The sequence below is a fragment of the Colias croceus genome, chromosome 3 (genome assembly GCF_905220415.1).
Source record: "Colias croceus chromosome 3, ilColCroc2.1".
Lineage (NCBI taxonomy): Eukaryota > Metazoa > Arthropoda > Insecta > Lepidoptera > Pieridae > Colias > Colias croceus.
Window position 1 is genome coordinate 2423629 of NC_059539.1, and position 20799 is coordinate 2444427.

General features: G+C 32.9%; 3 protein-coding genes across 5 annotated transcripts; all 3 read left to right on the forward strand.

Moving 5' to 3' along the window:
* The first annotated feature begins 648 nt into the window (after positions 1 to 648).
* On the forward strand, positions 649 to 2751 carry LOC123690739 (procathepsin L-like). 3 transcript variants are annotated; one of them, XM_045634837.1, is made up of 5 exons: positions 649 to 1142; positions 1406 to 1532; positions 1845 to 2026; positions 2259 to 2378; positions 2584 to 2751. In XM_045634837.1, the coding sequence occupies exons 1-5, from the start codon at positions 662 to 664 to the stop codon at positions 2715 to 2717; spliced, it is 1044 nt and encodes a 347-aa protein (XP_045490793.1). In that variant the 5' UTR covers positions 649 to 661; the 3' UTR covers positions 2718 to 2751. The 3 variants fall into 3 exon arrangements, with proteins under 3 accessions (XP_045490793.1, XP_045490794.1, XP_045490795.1); XM_045634838.1 differs by having other exon boundaries at positions 1845 to 1927; XM_045634839.1 differs by having other exon boundaries at positions 1845 to 1906.
* A 924-nt stretch (positions 2752 to 3675) lies between these two features.
* LOC123705959 lies at positions 3676 to 8956 on the forward strand. The gene is made up of 10 exons (XM_045655082.1): positions 3676 to 4132; positions 4267 to 4393; positions 4666 to 4847; positions 5116 to 5226; positions 5452 to 5576; positions 6050 to 6512; positions 7117 to 7243; positions 7653 to 7831; positions 7967 to 8086; positions 8707 to 8956. Exons 1-10 carry the CDS (start codon positions 3688 to 3690, stop codon positions 8838 to 8840), a joined length of 2013 nt encoding a protein of 670 aa, XP_045511038.1. The 5' UTR covers positions 3676 to 3687; the 3' UTR covers positions 8841 to 8956.
* A 1165-nt stretch (positions 8957 to 10121) lies between these two features.
* Positions 10122 to 19903, forward strand: LOC123690741 (ervatamin-B-like). The gene is made up of 6 exons (XM_045634840.1): positions 10122 to 10499; positions 17284 to 17375; positions 17943 to 18069; positions 18539 to 18714; positions 18975 to 19088; positions 19707 to 19903. Exons 1-6 carry the CDS (start codon positions 10150 to 10152, stop codon positions 19841 to 19843), a joined length of 996 nt encoding a protein of 331 aa, XP_045490796.1. The 5' UTR covers positions 10122 to 10149; the 3' UTR covers positions 19844 to 19903.
* Positions 19904 to 20799: the final 896 nt, after the last annotated feature.

The window sequence follows — 20799 nt, forward strand, 5'->3', positions numbered from 1 at the left end:
TACGACAAAGTATATAACAAAGTAAATAACGCCTAGATGATGCATATGTACATACATACGCATAGATAGATAGACGGTCTTTATAATCTCTTCAAAAGTACAGAAAGCATTACGTACAGTGCAACTGAGGTTGGTAGAAACATAATTTGACCTTGAAAATATAATTTTTGGGCATTATAAGTACGATATTCGTCAATGGCGGGGCAAAATTGATGTGCGCTCAAATTCGATTTCATCAGGGGTTTCAAAAGTTTTAGCACAAAATTATACCTTTATCTTATCATTTTATTGGCGTACGATTATCTACATAGTAAGTTCTCCATTTATTCTTATAATTTTCAAAGTTTTTCGGTCTTCTATCACTTAAACCGCTCTTTTCTCATAATAGTCGATTTCAATAGCTTTTGAAATATCATCTTTGCGCTCCCAATCCACTCAGTTTTGCCTCAATTTCAACCGTGTTTAATAATGATTATTTATCGTTCAAATAATAAGAATTTGCCTCAATAAAATGTAAAAGTATAATATAATACTTGAAATATCGTAGAAAATATGTCATTCCAAACTTATCTATTTACTTTTATGTAAACAACTGAAATTTCTTGAAACTTATAAATAATGATAACTAAAAGCCAACTATTACTTAATTAAGGAACACGTCATGAAAATGATTCTCCTTATTTTCATATCATTTGCGTTTATTTGCGAAAGTTTTGCTGTGAAGTATAATTTATTGAATCAGGACTATTATGATGTCGATAAAATTGATGATATATTTAAGCAATATATTGACAAATATGGCAAACAGTATGTAGGTGAGGAATATAAGCTTCGAAGAGATGTATTAAAGGAGAATTTGATAAAATTAAATGAATGGAACAAAAATGATCCTGGGGTTTATGGTGATAATGAATTTACTGATCTTACTGAAGAAGAATTTGTCCAAAAACACCTTGGCCCACATCGTTATGCAAGTAACATACCTAGTGATAACAATGTGGAAGAAATAAAAATGCCAATAGATGTGAATCGTTTTATTAACGAGCGTAATATAACACATATTGATTGGCGAGACTACGGCGCAGTAACGCCAGTAAGAGCACAGTTAAACTGTGGTTCAACGTATGCTTTCAGTGCTATTGGTAAGTGATTACTATATATTTTGGCACACTTATTTTTGCAGAACCTTCAAATCGAACGTTTGATCGGTTTGAGGAAAACATCGTGAAGTAGCTGACATGTCAAAGAACCAAAAGTTCGACGATATGTGGCATCTGCCAACCCGCACTTGGCCAGCGTAGTGGATTACGGCTTGATTCCTTATGGGAGGCCCGTGCCCCAACAGCGGGAACATAATAGGCTGATACGAGTAAACTGTTTTAAACAATTTTTTTATATTTTGCAGGTAGCATAGAAGGTCAATACGCATTAAAGTACAATACAACAGCAATAAGTCTCTCTGTACAACAAATATTAGATTGCGATACTTACGACGGTGGATGCTACGGTGGAATGGCAGTTTATGCAATGGCGTAACTATTAACTACTACATTAAATAATAAAGTTTTATTGGAGAAACTGTAAAATTTTATGTCTGTCTGATTCCTATAAATTCAAAAACTACGGTTTTGATGGGTAATCTGTTTAGGTTTTGTGTATTTTATTTAAAATATTATGATGATGGAAAAATTAAGTGGCCTTATCAAAGAAGATTTCATTGTATTTACAATAGAACAATGTATAGATATAGAATTAAAGTCGTCTTGAACAGATAAGAAGATAAAAATAACCAAGTATTTACTTGCTTAATTATGATTATAATGAAAATAAATAATTGGTTTTAGGTCAGTCAAAAAGCAAAAGGGCTTAATGCGTGAAATGGATTATCCATATGAAGCAAAGACAGGTGACTGCATGTTTGAGGAAAGTAAATCGGTTGTTAATGTCAGCAAAGCTCTAATGGCCTTCAAAATGCCCGAAGATATTATGACAATGTTTGTAGCTGGAGTTGGACCCTTAACGACAAGTAGAATTTTTTATTTAAATAATGGTATTGCCACAAAATAATTTAAACACAATCTTACTTTAAACCAGGGATCTGTCTCTTTAATAGTTGTCTATGTGAAATACGACAATAAACCTGTCTAAAGTATTTTGTGGTAATTCATTTTAAGTAGTAAGTGTAGTAAGTGTGTAAGTGTAGTAAGTGTTCATTTAACTGTTAAATTGGTAAAAAATGTGTTTATTTAATATTCTAGGTATAATTTTTACTGAAAAGATGAGACACATAAAAACTGGAAAAGTTTACAAACCCGACGATTGCCAAAAAAACAAATATGCATTTAACGCGGAGGTGCTTATAGTGGGATATGGAAGAGGTAGCTAAGTATATTATTTTTGCAAACATATTTATTCTTCTGATCTTTCACCCTATTAAGGCGACACAATAAAATGGTAAAAATTTAAAGATACTTTTGCAACATTCGCCATTTTATAGAAAGTCCTCAATGATAAAAAAATAAATAATTAAGTAAATTGATTTTAGGTAATATCAAAATAAATACATTAAATCTTTTTTTACAGAAAACGACGATGATTACTGGATACTAAAGAACTCCTGGGGAACGCACTGGGGCGATAGGGGCTACATGCGTATAATCAGAGGTTCTAAAGCCTGTAATATTGGCCTTCTGATTAGCCTTCCAGAAATCAGTTGAATTGTTTTAAATTTAAATAAAATACTTGCTTGATCGATCGTGTATCTCTTTAATTATTGTCCTATTTTCTAATTCGATATTATAATTAATATATTCGTCCTTTATAGAAGTTTTTCTAACGACGTTTTAAAATAATGTATTTATTTTCAATATTATTGAAACTATTACTCAATATAAGTAATATAATGGAAAATAGTTATTTTAAAATTTCTAACATCTTAACATAAATGTCTTACCTTAACATCGTCGTTCATATCGTAGGATCCTCTATAATATGAAAACTAAACTCAAACTCAAACTCAAACATTTATTTATTCAATTAGACTTCTTTTAGAAACACTTTTGAAACGTCATTACATATTTTAACATTTACCACCGATTCGGAAAGCAGTATCTACGGAGAAGAATCGAACTAGAACTATTTATTCAAGATTTATTTTATGAATTGTGTATAGAATGTCTGTATTTTTTTTGCTTTTAAGGGTTACTTTATAATGTTATTGTATTAAGTAGGTACATTACTTCCATAAAAAATGACAAAATTAATAGGTAATGTAATTCACCCAAAATGTTTTGTGTTTGTATTCCATACGAGTGCCTTTAAAACTTAATTACCTATTATAACTTTGTTAAATTTTTATGACCGGTCCTTGATTTATTTATATATATATTCTTAATTCATCTACAGCATTCAAATGAAGCCAAATAATAACTTGATATTTATAATGGTCAAAAATTTACTATAAAAGTCTATCTTAATGTATATGGTCCTTTACACCAATGTATGTTATTACTTATTACATACCTTAATCGTCATCGACATACAATTTTCATTGACGTCATTGTACAACTGTGCCATACCAAAATTGTCATTAACCTTTTTATGAGCGTTAGCTAAATATTTCTCCTAGTATATAAGCTATAGACAATACTCTATAACAACAGGAAGTGATTTGAATAACTATTCACAATGTTTTGTATATTACTTCTACTCTTCGCTTTAACTACCGAAGTCTTCACAAAGTACTATTTTCTAGATCAAAATTACTATGACTTAGATTACGTTGAATACATATTCCAAGAGTATATGGATAAATATAACAAGGAATACGATGACGACGAATACGCACATCGTTTAGAGCTTTTCAAATACAGATTGAGCAAAATCAACGAATGGAACGAAAAAAATCCAGGAATGTATGGCTTGAACGAGTTCTCAGATCTTACGAATGAGGAGTTTTCACAAATGTATCTGGGGATTGAAGGAAATTTTAGTAGTGATGCTGTAGATTTGGAAATAGATGAAATAGGAAGATCTGGAATCCCAGAATTCTTGGATTGGCGAGACGAGGGTGTAGTTACTCCTGTCAAGAATCAACACACTTGTGGTTCTTGTTATGTTTTCAGTGCTGTTGGTATGAATTTTCACTAATTAGAATATGGGGAACTTATTTTCAGATAAAAGAAAGTTTTCGAGCTCTGTGGTCTGTGACGTCAAAATTATTACACTTTGTAATATAATCATAAAATATTGATTTTGTGATTTCAGCACACATTGAAAGTCAATTTGCGATGAAGCACCATTCTAATCAGGTTATTCTATCCGAACAACAGGCTCTTGATTGTGATCACTTCGATTGTGGATGTACAGGTGGACTACCAAGCAACGTGATCATGTAACTAGTTTATTCGTCTGATTAATTAAAAATGTCTTTAGGTAGTTAATTTTTAAGCTATTGCATAGCTTTTATCTCAGACTTTGAGCGCGGCGACCGAATGTAAAAATTCCGTAACAAAAAAACCTAACACCCCCCACTCCAACCGGCACAGCGATGCCATGTTATGCAATAGCTTTACCTCGGCAGTCCTCGAGTGCCACACGTATTTTTTTTATTTATATATTTTTTTATTTAATTTTTCATCATCGTATTTAACACTAACATTTCAGTTCTTTAGCTTTACAAGGAGGTTTAATGCCACAGCAAAGATATACATACGTTCACGAAAAGTTAAATTGTAGACTCAATAAAAGCGAAATAGTTGTCAAAGTTAACGGGCTCAACTTCGCAGGATCCCTAAGTGAAGATATGCTTAAATACGCAGTAGCTACTTACGGACCTCTGTCAATCGGTATGTATCAACCAATGCTGAATATTTATTATAAATATCATCAGATAGTATAAGACTATAATATTTTTTAGCTTTGTTTATGAAATTTGTGATTTTAAAAAGCAGACCAGCAAACATTTTTCTTTATACTAGTACGATAGCTATGAAGCTGAATTATGCAACCTTCCAATTCGGTCATGTGTTACTTTTAAATTTAATATGCTGACACATTGTCTTAATATAGGTAAGAATATATGGTGCTTTAAATATAAGTTCTATTGATTTTTAGCTCTTAACATCACAGAAGAATTTCGAGAGTTCAAGTCTAGTAAGGTTTTTACACCTTATGGCGGCAAAAATATGGGAAAGCATGCAGTATTATTAGTGGGATATGGAAGAGGTAACTTTGTTTACACATTATATTTTTTAACTATCTATTTAACAAATTTCAGCCCGTTTATCTAATACTTTGAGCTGTGCGTTGAAAGATCAGTCAGTTATTTGCGTTTTAACTCATTTCGCTGGCATTTTTTTTGCATACCTTCACCATTATCTTCCATCTGGTGGTGGTCGTATCTTAGTATTATGAAGAGAATAATTATATTTGTGCAAATGGGTATTTCAGATAATGATGAAGATTATTGGATCATCAAGAATTCCTGGGGACGTAATTGGTGTGATAGAGGATACATGCGTTTGAGGCGGGGCATTGGAGCTTGTGATATTGGCTCTTACGTTGCTATGGCCGACGTCGAATAATTATTTATTCTTAGTATCAATTATAATCTGAGATATGTCTATTTCAATAGTATTAATAAACATCTGTTTTATTTTTATTATATTTTTTTTTCTCTTCTTCGTATTTGTTTTTTCCATAAATGTAAAATAAGATGATATTTTAATTGTAAGATTAATCAATGTCAAAAGTAATAGTATAGTAAGTAGTATTATAGTAAGTAGTAATGCCATTTATCAAACCGTGGTAGTGCCTTGTTGACAAAAGTAAGTCCAGTTTAATATTAGGTCTTTATTACACGTAGAAGACATTTTTAATGTAAAATAAATAATTTAGTTTTATCGCTGTTATGATAAATAATTTTATGTTCATTATTTCTATGCAATGCTAACATTCCAAGTTTATCGTTAGTACATGAACGTTCGAAATTTCTTACAAATGTTATAAATAAAAACGTATTGTTAATTCTTTACTTAGTGACGTTTGAACTATCACCAAGATGCTTTTAATATTATTCCTTTCATTGACATTCACGGCAGAAGTTTGGTCTAAATATGAATTACTGGAGCAAGATCATTATGATATCGACAAAATATCCACAATCTTTGACCAATTTATCGAAAGATATGAGAAGAAATACTCACCAACAGAATATAATTACCGGTTAGGTGTTTTTAAGGAGACCTTGCTAAATCTTAATAAATGGAACAAAGAAAATCCTGGAATGTATGGAATAAACGGGTTATCTGACCTTACATTTGAAGAAGTATCTAAAACTTATATGGGCTTTAATATTAATTTGGATACTAAAACAAGTGAAAGAGCACCTGAATATCAGAGGAAAGGTTGCGATGAACCACCTAAATATATAGATTGGAGAGATTTTGGCTATGTTACACCGGTAAAAAGCCAGTTTACTTGCGGCTCTTGTTATATTTTTAGTGCTGTTGGTAAGTAACTTTATCAAATAAATTGGACATATATTTGTTATATTACTTATAGATTTATACTGTTTTTTTGTATATTGATATAAAACGTCATGTTTGCTCAAGGTAAGTAAAATAGTCAATTCGATTCACTGGCAACTACTTACTATGGCATTTTTTTGTGTAACACCATGATCGTAATATTTGTTAAGAATATTAGTTTATAAGTAACATTAAAATCATTGAGATAATATTACTACGTATGGAGGAGACACCACGAACAAAATCTGTGCGCCAAGCGCGGCGGCCTGGGGCGCATTTTTTTGCTCTAACTAAGTTTTAAAAATTATTATCTAGTTAGGTACTTACCGATGAAAAGTTATTCCTTTGCACTTTTCCGTATTATTTGTATTATTTGTGCAATATCGTAACACACACGAAGGCATATTTGATGCGTTTCACTTTAAAACAAATAAAAAATGAGCGTGACGTTAAGCTATATGGCTTATGGTGAGCGGAACATAAGTGATGCAGGCGGTGTCGTCTCCATATGTATATCTCAATGATTAAAATCAGTTTCTTCTTATATCTCAGATTTATAAATAACTAATACGATGGATTTTTACAGGGCACATAGAAGGAATACACGCCAAAAAGCACAACACAACAGCAATAAGTTTATCAGAACAGCAAGTACTGGACTGTGATCCGTATGATGGGGGCTGTTTCGGAGGACTCCCTCACCAAGTCTTCAAGTAATATGTTGTGCATAACTCAAAAGTTGAATTTTTTATCTATATTATATGTAAGGTTAGAATAACATAGTATGCGCTCAACACTCAGTATGCCGCATAGAGTTATATGTATTGAAATTATAAAATCGTCGCCATTATTTAAAATATAGTAGGGAATGCGTATATCCAGGATCGGAACTATGACGGACTCCCACTATACCTAATAGCCAGGGCGTAGTTTGCCTACTGATTTAACTTCACTGTGTCTTTATCATTACGATTAGGATATTTTTCACTATTTATTATATTTTATATAAAAGTCGCTATAGTAAAGGCGTTGTAGCACAGTGTTATAGTCTCTACATTTTTGATTCATACCAATTCATTGAAAGTGCGAAATAAAATAAATACTATATTGAAATCGTTTTAGGTACTTAAAAGAAAAGGGCTTGATGCGAGCGGATGATTATCCTTACGAAAACAAGCAAGGAGACTGCATGATTGACAATAGCAAAATAGCAGTCAATGTTACGGGTGGCAAACACTTTTTCGATATCTCAGAAGAGGATTTAAAAGACGCAGTAGCAAACCAGGGACCTATATCAATTGGTATTTCAATACAATAGTATAAGAACTGAAAAGTATTTGCTTCCTAAGAGTATAAAAGATTTTGAAGAACTCTTTCTTTTTATTGACATATTTTTATTTTAAAAATGTTTGATATTAATTTTGTAAGTTTTCTAGGTATGCTATTCACGGAAAAAATGCGTCACATAACAACTGGAAAAGTTTACAAGCCCGCTGACGATGACTGCACGGAAAATTATATCAACCACGCTGTTCTCATAGTTGGATATGGAAGAGGTGAAGAATATCCCAATTCATTTATTTATTTAATGGGTTTTTGTTTTAATAAATAAAAAACAATAGCCTTAGTGACTGAACATCATCACCAGCTTAATAATTATATTTGTTCACTAGCTCCTCGTACACTATCTTCGTATAGAAGTTTAGGCCAAAATACACTACGCTGGCTCAGTTTGAATTGGCATGTTAACCTTTTGCTTCCTTATACTATGTGTGTGTGTCCAATAGGTAGTTCTGTGGATAAGGACAGTAATATTGTGCAGATTGCCTGTGACTTGAATTTTTAAAGCAGGAGGCCTTACCAAGTAAAATTCCCAGTTGATACGAAGACTGAACAGACAGACAGGCTATAATATTTTTAAGCTATTGCATAGCTTCTATCGCGGGCCTTGAGCGCGGGGACCGAATCGAGAAATTCCGTAACGAAAAAACCTCACGCTCCCCACTCCGACGGGCGGAGGTGTGGCTTGAAGGCATAGCATGCAATAGCTTTACCACGGCAGTCCCCGAGTGCCACACGTCGTTTTTTTAATCATGTATTACCTTCTATTCGACAAAAGTTTCTTATAATACTATCTAATACATCGAATTCTTATGTATAATAATATATTTTATAGATAACGACGACGACTACTGGATTATCAAGAACTCCTGGGGCACGCATTGGGCTGATAGAGGGTACATGCGTATAGTGCGGGGATCTGAAGCGTGCTATATAGGACGGTATGCTGCTATGGCTGAAGTCGATTAAACAGAATGAAGATTAGAGAAAAAGGAGTTAGAATTAAAGAAAATTCGACAATTTTGTGTTTTGGAGATTGTGTCTATAACTTTGAGTAGAAGTAAAATAAAAAAGTTTAAAAATTGCTCGTGTTTTTTTTTATTATTTAAAGTACATAATATCTAGATTGGTATTTAATGCTTGAATATGCTAAAATAATGGCTGATAGCAATATATATAATCATATTAATGATACGTATTAAAACTTCACTTGAAATTTAAATGATAGAATAGGAATAATATTCCAGCTAGGGACAACAACGAACACATAAAGAAATAGAACATGATAAATTTGTTCATACGAGTTGCGAGGCCAGATTGTTTCATAATCTCTTATCTTAGTGCCTTTAAAAATCGTAATTTCATTATAATCGAAGCGTTTAAAATACTGAGTTCCAAAACAAAACTTGAACTCTGCATTTTGCAATAATAGTAAATAATACAACAAAAAAAGTACCCACCTATGATTTTATAGTTATGGCTTATGTAATAATTATGTAGCCACACCCTAGATACCATATAACGTGAAAATTTATGTATATTTCGCTGTGATCTTTACCGTTCACCAGGTTTTATTTATAAAACAGAAGCAAATCATTCACCGATTGTTAAAAAATAACCATTAGTTTGACAAATATTCTGATAACTACCTAGATAAATAATATTATTATTATTATAATCTAGTAGTAGTGGCCGCTGTCAACATATTTCTCATACAAATAAAAAATTATTATAGTTATATGGTATACTAGCTGCTCCGCGCGGTTTCACCCCCGTGGCTCCACCCCTGTTGGTCGTAGCGTGATGATATATAGCCTTACCTTACCTTCCTTGATAAATGGGCTATCTAACACCGAAAGAATTTTTCAAATCGGACCAGTAGTTCCCGAGATTAGCGCGTTCAAACAAACAAACAAACAAACTCTTCAGCTTTATAATATTAGTATAGATTATGGTTCCAGAGATCTATGAAAGATGGGCAAACATACAGATAGAGAAATAAATTACTTTAAAAGTAATAAAGTAAGCATGTTTAATGTATTAGATGCAAGCCGAGAATAACCAAAATTTTTTCGATGTATAGGTATTATTTACATTTTCAAAGAAATACCACAAATTCGTTGGTGTAACACGTGCAAATAAATACTTTTCTATGCGATATACAACATGGAAAGCATAGCATTCCTAAATTATCAATAAATTTTATAGAAACAATCGAAATTTCTTCAATGGTATATAAAGAAAAAGCCAAGGCATATCGCGTCCAATCATTATCATAATGTTTTCCATACTGTTATTTTATACACTGGTTTCGCCAGGAGTGTTGGCAAATTACAATTTATTGAATCAAGATTATTTTGAAGTTGATAATGTAGCGTCTATTTTTGAACAGTTTATAGAAAAATATGAGAAAATATACACACTAGAAGAATATTATTATCGCATAAACGTATTTAAAGATACGTTGAAGAAATTAAATGAATGGAATACTGAAGATCCAGGAACGTACGGTTTGCAAGAATTTTCAGATCTTACATTTGAAGAGATCTCAGATAAGTATTTCGGTTTCAACGGCAACATCAGTAATGTGGAAACAGTTCAGTTTAAGAGTCAAATGTTCTATAAAGCCCCTTGTTATGGGTTATTTTCTTAAGCACACGATGATATGAATTTGGAAACAAACAACTATACTATCATAAAGAAAACGTTTTATTTCATTGACGTACACAATCAATGGAAATGTTAACTTAAAGCAAGAACTACATGCACTTATTACAAAAAAACGGTTAGACTTAACCACAGGATAATAATTAAGTGGTAAGTAGTAACTAACTAGCTTATCTTAACAAAACTTATAACTAAGTAATCTTAGCAAATTAATGAGGGCGCCAGGAGGATTTTATTCATAAACGGGATCCTTCCAATCCCTGCCTTTAGTTAGCTCCGGTAGTAATAAACAGTCGTATGGATATCGAATGCGTATAATTTTGATCGTGAGATCGAAGGCGTTTCATATAGGCTACAAACAAAACACAATTTTATTTACTTTTGAGTTTCAATTAATCTTAACATTATAGTAGGTACTAAAACTACGACTTACCCCTTCTCGCACGAAAATAATAGCACAAACTTAGGATAATAACACTTATATAATATATTATTATTTCAAACAAATTAAACCAACAACCAGTGCACCGAGATCCACTGCTCAACGGCCACTGACCTTTCAATGACAATCCGATAAAGATTTACAGACGTTTCTAAAAATATTAGTAATTATAAAAAATGCATTGAGATTTGTGTGGATTTGAACTCACGACCCGCGGATCGATGCTCCACGTTAGTTCCACTGAGCCACTCGTACGATAGCTCAAGTTGTGAAACTGCGTTACAATTATTGTTAGTTTACCAAACATAACATTCCCCCAACCAACACAAGAAATGAGATGTCATAGTCTATGCATCTCATTTCTTTCATGCGTTATGTTCACGCCAGAGTGGCTTTAAATCCTTAGCATGCCAAATACCTATTGATTTACCATGACAATTATTAAGACGATAGATGTTATCTGATAACTTAGCTACTATTATGGCTTTTTCAAATTTAGGTGCTAACTTTGCCATAAATTTATTACTCGCATTAGAAAGCAACTTAGTTCTTTTCCAAACTACATCACCTATGTTAAAATTTGCCCGCCTACGTTTAATATTGTATAATTTTGAACTTTTATAATGCGAGGTCTTAATTTTATGCTCAACATCGCGAAAAAGTTGGCTTCTTCTCTTTAAATCCATCAAATAATCATCGGTCTTAATGACGATAGAGTCAACATCTATTATTTGCGAATCCCTCGAATTTAAGATTTTTGGAGGTACAGCAGTCTCCCTACCAAGAAATAAGTATGATGGTGTAAAACCTGTTGTTTCATGAATCGATGTTCTAATGGCATGACCAAAATTGTGTAAATGTACATCCCATTCATTATGTTTTTTTTTATTAATATATGTTGAGATCATAGTGCCAACAACTCTATTGACGCGTTCTGTTGGGTTACTTTGGGGATGGTAACTGGGCGTATACCAGATACTGGTATTGTATTTTGTCATCAAATCCTTAAATAAATGGGATTCAAATTGTTTCCCATTATCTGAAATAATCGCTTGAGGCACTCCAAACAGTAAAAACTGTTTTTCAATAATGTCACAAATCTTATCGGCTTTTCCCGTTCGTAGGGGAAATAGAAGAACAAATTTACTAAATAAACATGTAATGACAAGTAACATGGTGTTACAGTTTTTACTTTTAGGAAATGGTCCCATGAGATCCAATGAAATCACTTGCCACGGTCTAGTGACTGTTCGATGACTACCCATATGCCCTAAGGGTAATTGTTGCGACACTTTTGCTCTTGCACACACTTCACACTTCCCAACATACACCTTAACATCATTTAATATGTCAGGCCAGTAATAATGTTGTTTTACTCTAAATAAAGTTTTCCGTACTCCCAAATGACCTGCAGTGACATTATCATGGCAACGTTTCAAAACATCACCTCTGAGTGCATGCGGAATGTACAATTTCCAGTCGTTAACTTTATCTGGATATTGCTTCAGATGAATTTTCTTATATAATAACCCATTTCTCACTTGCCAATTAGGAACCTGTCTGCCACTAGTAATTTTTAAAACTTTATTTCTGTACCATTCGTCCTTATGTTTCTCTAAAATGCTGAAAAAGTTACTTTCTATACAGTCTCCAAGGGCATCAATGGATCGTGATAAAACATCAGGAACAACGTTAGATTTACCGGGCCTATGGATTATATCGAAACTGAACTGCTGTAATTTCATGGCCCATCTCGCAAGTCTACCATGAGGGTCTTTCATTTTATGAAGCATTTTTAGTGCACTGTGATCAGTGACGACTGCGAAATGCGATCCATCTATGTAGGGTCTGAATTTTTCTATAGCATAAACAATGCTCAAAAGTTCTCTTTCTGATGTCGTGTATAATTGTTCTCGCTCATTAAGTTTTCTACTAAGAAACGCTATGGGTTTCTCGACGTTGTCAACCTTTTGACATAGGACTGCTCCTATACCTTTATTTGAAGCGTCGCATTGAATAATGAAAGGTTTATTAAAATCAGGACAGCAAATAACTGGCGTTGTGGTTAAGAGTGTCTTTACCTTAACAAATGCGTTATCTGCCTCATCAGTCCACTTAAATGTTTTTGATTTTCTCCCTTTTGTCAACTGATGGAGGGGTGCTGCTATAAGTGCAAAATTTTTAACAAACCTTCGATACCAACTTGCAATTCCAATAAATCTTTTTAAATCTCTTAAATTTTTAGGTCTTGGGAAATTTATAATAGCTGACACTTTTTCAGGATCAGTACGCAATCCATCTTTATCTACAATGTATCCCAGAAAACGCATACTTGAACGCGCAAATTTGCATTTTTCAATATTTATTGTTAAACCAGCATCTTTTAATATGGTACACACTTGTTTTAGAATGTTCAGGTGTTCCTCTAACGTTTCGGAACAAATAACAATGTCATCCAGATAAGCCCAAACTTTGCCTTCTAAGGCATGAAATAAAATATCCATAAGTCTTTGTTGTGTTTGTGATGCATTTACAAGACCAAAAGGCATTACTTTAAAATGATACAACCCTCGACCAGGCACTGCAAACGCTGTCTTCTCTCTACTACACTTATCCAGTTCAATTTGCCAAAAAGCCGTTTTAAGATCCAGAGTACTAAGAAATTTTGAGTGTCGCAAGTTGTCTAATATAGAAGCCACTCTAGGCAAGGGGTATGTGTCTCTTTTAGTGACCTTATTCAACTGCCTACTATCTAAACAAAGTCTATTGGAGCCATTTGGTTTTTTAACTAGTACTATTGGAGAACACCAAGGACTGTAAGATGGCTCCACTACATCCATGGCTAACATTTCATCTAGTTCACGTTCAATAATTTTCTTAATAACTGGAGAAAAATTGTATTGCTTTTGGTATATCGGTTTACTATCACCAGTATCTATTGTATGCTTCAGAATCTTTGTTCTACCTAACCCTGACCCAATTTCTTCCTTAATATAATTAATAACCTCATATAAAGACTTTTTTTCGTTTTCATTTAAATTTTCTTCACTTATAATTGCTGGTTCTTCATCTGATACCGTATTAATATGTAGCCCTTCTTTTATATCATAACCTTTAAATGTAAACCCTATATCAAATAATTCAAAGAAGTCCTTGCCTAAAATCAGGTCTTGAGACAAATTAGGCATTACCAATATCGACATGACGTGAAATTTATTATTAAATTTAATGGGTACATCAACAATTTCAGAAAGAGTGTGATTAGTTCCATCTGCAGTAGAAATGTAAACGGGTTCTCGTTTCTGCGTCTTCAAGTTTACAACCTTTATATATTCTATAAACCTTAAGTTACCCACGGATCTAGTAGCTCCCGAGTCCAATAAGCCATTGACTCTTCTACCAAGGATGTCAATACATACGTATGACCTATTATCACACTCCTTCCGAAAGGTGAGAGGAGAAATTACTTCTTGTGACATGAATAGCCGAACGTAATTTAACCAGTTCTGCCACTCAATACTATCTCGACCAAGGGGAAAGGTTAGTTGGCAGTGTCTTGCCCTTCCCCTTTCTCGTTTCCCATACAATTACATTCTTTAGATGTAATGCCAAATCGACCACATCTATAACAAAAAAGTCGTTGCTTGGGTGCTGCACAAGATCGAAATAAGTGTCCAGATTCACGACAATTCCAACATCTTTGTTTATTGCTGTATGTCTTTGGAACTGAAGCTTTTACTTCATGTATCTCATGATTATTTTCAATACTAGACTTATAGGCTAAATCCGGTTCCATAGATTTATTAGAAGATTTAGGTTCTTTGAAGTTATCACAATTAATTTTGGTTCTTTCAAAAATTCTCAAAACATTAACCAAATCGGAAATAGAAGAAAATACGTCCCTACATACTGCTCTTTGATAGTACGGTTGAAGATTTTTTATAATTATCATAATTTTCTCCATTTCCGAAATTTTGTTTGGAAGTCTATTAAATAAATTTTGCATGACGGATACATAAATAACCACAGATTCATGAGAACCCTGTGTTCTAGATTTCGCTTCAGTAAGCAATTCTTCTTGATAGTACGGCGACTGAAAATTACGTTTTAATAAGATGACTAGTTCATTCCAGTTTTCTATATATTCTCTATTAGCGCGAAACCAAATTAAAGCATCTCCCTTAAAAAAATCAATAGCGTGTCTCCAAAGATCTTCATCCGTTGCATTTCTAGCGTATTTCAATTCATTCACTCGCTCAATAAAAGCGTTAACACTAATACTAGTGTCGCCAGAGAACTGAACACCCCATTGGCTAATAGGCACCAACTTGTGTCTTAATATTTGAGTCACTTGAGCATCATTTACTGACGTCGAGTTAAAAACGTTCGCCGGTAATTTATCATGAAAATATTGAATGCCTAAATCATCATGAGCAAAGCTAACTCGCTTCTGTTCTAAATCTACTTTCGAAGTGCATTCTTTGTCTAAGTACTTTTCGTAGGGGACTTTAGATGTCGATGGCCCAATGACGTCAACATCCAATTCATTAAGAATCTTATGACTATCTTCACCCAATGATTTTTGTAGAATTTCTTTCATTTCCTTAGTAATTTTATCATCATCCTCCATATCATCCTTAGCCTCTAAATCACTAAGTAATATAACAGCCTTATCCGACAAAGCTTTGTGCTTCTCCTTGTCTAATGTTTCAGCTGCTTCAATGAATTTTAACCTATTCATCACATGAAATAAACGAGAGACTAAACGTTTATAAAGCTGCTTATCGGGTTTTTCCTTTAATTCGGACACGTAACGTAAAATGCAATCTAATTTATCTGAGCATATATCTAATTCCTTACTAGGATTTTCACTACATTGGCTGGGTGCTTTTAATTCATACGTAACCAGTTTTAAATTTTCAACATGTAACATTTTTTTTAAAACAAGTTTTAATGCTGAGGCTAAGCCCCCTGGATAAACGTATCCACGGCACGCGAGTTCAAACTCCACCTCATCCTTCAACAAATACTGTGGATCCATAATTAAACGGTAGGTATACTATAAGAATTTATAAGAATTTATGCGCTTGTAAAAACCGTGCAAGAAAGGATAAGTTGTTATATCCTCAATTAAATATGTATAAAAAAAATCACAATCCATAAAACACTTTAATCTTATATTCTAGCATTCCACAAAATATACATATAACAACAAATCCACAAGACTAATAAAATACAAATATTATGTTGAAGTATTAAAGCAACTTAAGTACATGAATTCCTAATAACAATGTATTTAAACAAGCTGCAATGCTGAATTAAAACTAAAAGAATTAATAAGAATAAAGCAGGCTATCTATTATGATACTTAAGTACTATTAACTCGCTAGCGAATGATACAAATTCGTTTATCTCGGTGTAGGTAATTAAAAATATCAAGCATATGTTATTGTTAAATTAGAATTATCAGAGTATAAATAAAATAATCCCATTGTTTTAACGTTGGGCGCCATTTTGTTATGGGTTATTTTCTTAAGCACACGATGATATGAATTTGGAAACAAACAACTATACTATCATAAAGAAAACGTTTTATTTCATTGACGTACACAATCAATGGAAATGTTAACTTAAAGCAAGAACTACATGCACTTATTACAAAAAAACGGTTAGACTTAACCACAGGATAATAATTAAGTGGTAAGTAGTAACTAACTAGCTTATCTTAACAAAACTTATAACTAAGTAATCTTAGCAAATTAATGAGGGCGCCAGGAGGATTTTATTCATAAACGGGATCCTTCCAATCCCTGCCTTTAGTTAGCTCCGGTAGTAATAAACAGTCGTATGGATATCGAATGCGTATAATTTTGATCGTGAGATCGAAGGCGTTTCATATAGGCTACAAACAAAACACAATTTTATTTACTTTTGAGTTTCAATTAATCTTAACATTATAGTAGGTACTAAAACTACGACTTACCCCTTCTCGCACGAAAATAATAGCACAAACTTAGGATAATAACACTTATATAATATATTATTATTTCAAACAAATTAAACCAACAACCAGTGCACCGAGATCCACTGCTCAACGGCCACTGACCTTTCAATGACAATCCGATAAAGATTTACAGACGTTTCTAAAAATATTAGTAATTATAAAAAATGCATTGAGATTTGTGTGGATTTGAACTCACGACCCGCGGATCGATGCTCCACGTTAGTTCCACTGAGCCACTCGTACGATAGCTCAAGTTGTGAAACTGCGTTACAATTATTGTTAGTTTACCAAACATAACACCCTGAAGATGTAGATTGGCGTAAACATGGCGTTGTTTCACCGGTGAAACAACAAAGCAGATGTGGATCGTGTTATGCTTTTAGTGCTATAGGTAAATATAAATTTATTCAGTACTAGCTTTCCACTCGCGGCATCGCCCGCGCAGTCAAAGAAAAACCCGCATAGTTCCCGTTCCCGTGGGATTTCCGGGATAAAACCTATCCTATGTCCTTTCTCGGGTATCAAATTATCTCTATACCAAATTTCATGCAAATTGGTTCAGTAGTTAAGGCGTGATTAAGTAACAGACAGACAGGCAGACAGAGTTACTTTCGCATATATAATATTAGTATGGATTTTTAAACGGGATTGTGTATCAAATCCATTTAATAATTAAGTATCTTTAAATACAATAAAAATAATATTTGTTTTTAGTAAATATGGTACTAGCTAATATAGATATTAATTCATATCTACCAGAGTCTTTTTATATGATTAAATAATAAATGATGAAACATAATAATATAAGCAAATCATTCTAAACTTCAGTCCAAGATACTTTTAACCTATCTTAGAAAACATTAAGTAGCTGTTAATCATTGAAATGTTTATATATAATCAGTATTTAACGCAAAAAGTTATATACTCCTAAGATAATAGATTTATTTTACTTTTATAGCCCACATTGAGAGCCGTTATGCAATGAAGTATCACACAAAGCCGTTAATTCTCTCTGAGCAGCAAGCACTTGACTGTGATGACGAAGACGATGGTTGCAACGGTGGATGTCCTCACAATGTATTCAGGTGGTTTAGTTCCAAGGAGTTGTTAATAGAATGCGTAATAAGAAGTTAACAGACAGGTGTGCTGTTATTTTCCTCTATTGAGCCACGTACACACTGACGGAACTGCTCCGCGCAGCAAGCTTCACGAGGCAACTTGTTTCGTGTAGACCCGCCTAATTTTGAAGCCTATGAATAAAAAAGTTTATAATAAAATTGCCAAATTAAACTGAATTAATACAATTTTTAAAGAATACAAAAAAATCAACCCCGAAGCGAAATTCGGGATGAATTAGGTAATGAAGTCAGAGATTTATCTCCACATAATGGTTTTTAACGTTTGTCCATTTCTATGTTTTCTATGCTGTATCTGAATTACTATAATTGATTTTAACGATAATTTGAGTTGAGAATGTCTAATTGTCAGACCTCTATCGTGAAAATAATTCATTTTTAAATTAGTACAAATTAATAATTAGAATATCTTATATAGTTCCCTTCAGGAAGGCGTGATGCTTGCGAGAGACTATCCATACGTACAGCGTCAGGGCTTCTGCAAAACAAATAACAGGAAAACAGTATTAAAAGTGAATAGATTCACGGTTTTTAAAGATTTGGACGAAGAAGACTTGAAAGAGGCTGTGGCTAGTTATGGACCACTTTCAATTGGTAAACATTTTAGACCTTCATTACAGTTAAAAAGAGGAAAAGTAATAATTTTCATCAGTAGTTAATCAAAAGTTAAAAGAAAGTGTTGGTTAATTCGTCATTTGACACATGAAAAACAAAATATATTAAAAAAAACACTATAAATGTTTTAACATAATTATTACCTATAGGTAATTTTTTGGACACTGCTCATCACTTTAAAAATATTATTATAAGGTTCCTCAAGTATACTATCTTAACAAATTTAAAACATATTTCAGCAATGCTTTTCACACATAGAATGGCGCACATTAAAGATGGGCGGGTTTACAGACCTGTTGACTGTGGTAATGCACCCAACAACCACGCGGTACTATTGGTTGGTTATGGACAAGGTATATTACATTATTTTTATAGTTATTTACTGTTTATAATATACAGGGTGTAATCGTTAAGTGTGCACATGCGATTATTCCGTAACTATTGCAGATATCAAAGCACTTTAAACTGATATCGAAAGCCCTTTATCTACTGAGTAAAATGACAATAATAACTTTTTAAAAATAAGGGAAATATCCAAATAATCGCCTGTGCACACTTAACGATTACACCCTTTATATACTATACAATATCCTTTATTTAACACACAAATGCAAAAAGAAAAGAAAATAAAGGAAAACTCTACAATCGTTAGATAGAGAAACTTTTGCACCGTTTCTCTTTACGGGGTGGATATAAATAATTATTGTTATGCACAGATTACGTCGACGTATCTTTTTCAGCTAAGAGTAGGTACACGGCTAACGCTAGCAACAAGCAATGTCTAAAATGTATCCTGTATTTATAAACTTCATATGAATAGGCAGTACTTTACTTTTTGACAACTTTAATGAGTACTTAACAATCATCGCAAAATTATAAATAGAATAACCATTTGACAACATCTCTCCGGTTGAGCGTAAAATCCGTCATAACAACCACGAATCTCAAAACTTCGGCTATATTCCTTCCAGAGAATGACGATTACTGGATCATCAAGAACTCCTGGGGGACGATGTGGGGGGACAAGGGGTACATGCGGCTGCTACGTGGCTTCGGAGTCTGCAATATAGGGTCTTATGTCGCACTAGCGGAGGTCACACGGAAATAAATGTCTGTAATGTTAATAAACAACTTTATTTTTACTTATTAATAAATAATATTAATGTAGCGAATGGCTTTTATTAATATACCTTCATAGACTTTATAATAATAAATAAATAATAAAATAAAAATCTTTATTAACCAAAATATTCAAACATTACATTGTTAAATGTGATAACAGTAGGATTAGTTTACAAGGTTGCTAGTACAGTGATATCCAAACTAGGCTATTGCCTGTATCTTGGACTTGGATATCAGAAACGGAGTACAGGTTACTTTATTAAGACGAATTATACAGTACATCAGTACATAATTATGTTTAAATAATTTATAATTAATAATAATGAGTGTATTTAATACTAGAACTTACAACATTATAACATAATATTATATTATCTGAGGAATTTGTTTCTAATAGAAGAAACAAATGATAGAAAAACAGCATATATAAAATTAACACTTTCATTACCACTACGATTTTCACGATGTTTTCTCGGATGCCGCATACATTTTACGTTGGACTCACTAGGCGAGTCCCCGGCGCTGCAACACGAATTGAATCACTCGCCAGGCGAGTTCAGTGGCATTGCGTTAGGGTAAAAACAATGTTTTGTTATTTTTGTGGCCGTGACAGTGTACGTTACGTGTTTAACGCAATTAAAAAGAGTTTTACTAACATACGGTGTAATTTAACATATAAAAATGGCAAGAAACACTATAGATAAAAGAAAAGGTAAGTTTGTTTCGTAATTTATGCAGTGGCTCTCAATCTTTTCAAGTTTCACACATTTTTTTATTTAACAATACGAAGGGATCCTCTTTCAATTATAACTCTTAAGGGTGCTATTACGGATTTTTACAAAAACACGCTGTGTTTCGGTACCATTTCAACTTAAAGCAATTACACGTGAGAACATACTAGTAATATCTTAATTTAAAGATAATATATTCAGCTCTACGTTC

Bases quoted from the DNA above. Each gene is read 5' to 3' on its own strand.
- LOC123690739 (XM_045634837.1), top strand. From the start codon at position 662: ATGAAAATGATTCTCCTTATTTTCATATCATTTGCGTTTATTTGCGAA. The intron at 1,533-1,844 runs GTAACTATTAAC...AATTGGTTTTAG, and splicing joins ATGGCAGTTTATGCAATGGC to GTCAGTCAAAAAGCAAAAGG. The intron at 2,379-2,583 runs GTAGCTAAGTAT...CTTTTTTTACAG, and splicing joins TATAGTGGGATATGGAAGAG to AAAACGACGATGATTACTGG.
- LOC123705959 (XM_045655082.1), top strand. From the start codon at position 3,688: ATGTTTTGTATATTACTTCTACTCTTCGCTTTAACTACCGAAGTCTTC. The intron at 4,848-5,115 runs GTATGTATCAAC...ATTGATTTTTAG, and splicing joins TTACGGACCTCTGTCAATCG to CTCTTAACATCACAGAAGAA. The intron at 6,513-7,116 runs GTAAGTAACTTT...GGATTTTTACAG, and splicing joins TTATATTTTTAGTGCTGTTG to GGCACATAGAAGGAATACAC.
- LOC123690741 (XM_045634840.1), top strand. From the start codon at position 10,150: ATGTTTTCCATACTGTTATTTTATACACTGGTTTCGCCAGGAGTGTTG. The intron at 10,500-17,283 runs CCCTTGTTATGG...CCAAACATAACA, and splicing joins AGTCAAATGTTCTATAAAGC to CCCTGAAGATGTAGATTGGC. The intron at 17,376-17,942 runs GTAAATATAAAT...TTACTTTTATAG, and splicing joins TTATGCTTTTAGTGCTATAG to CCCACATTGAGAGCCGTTAT.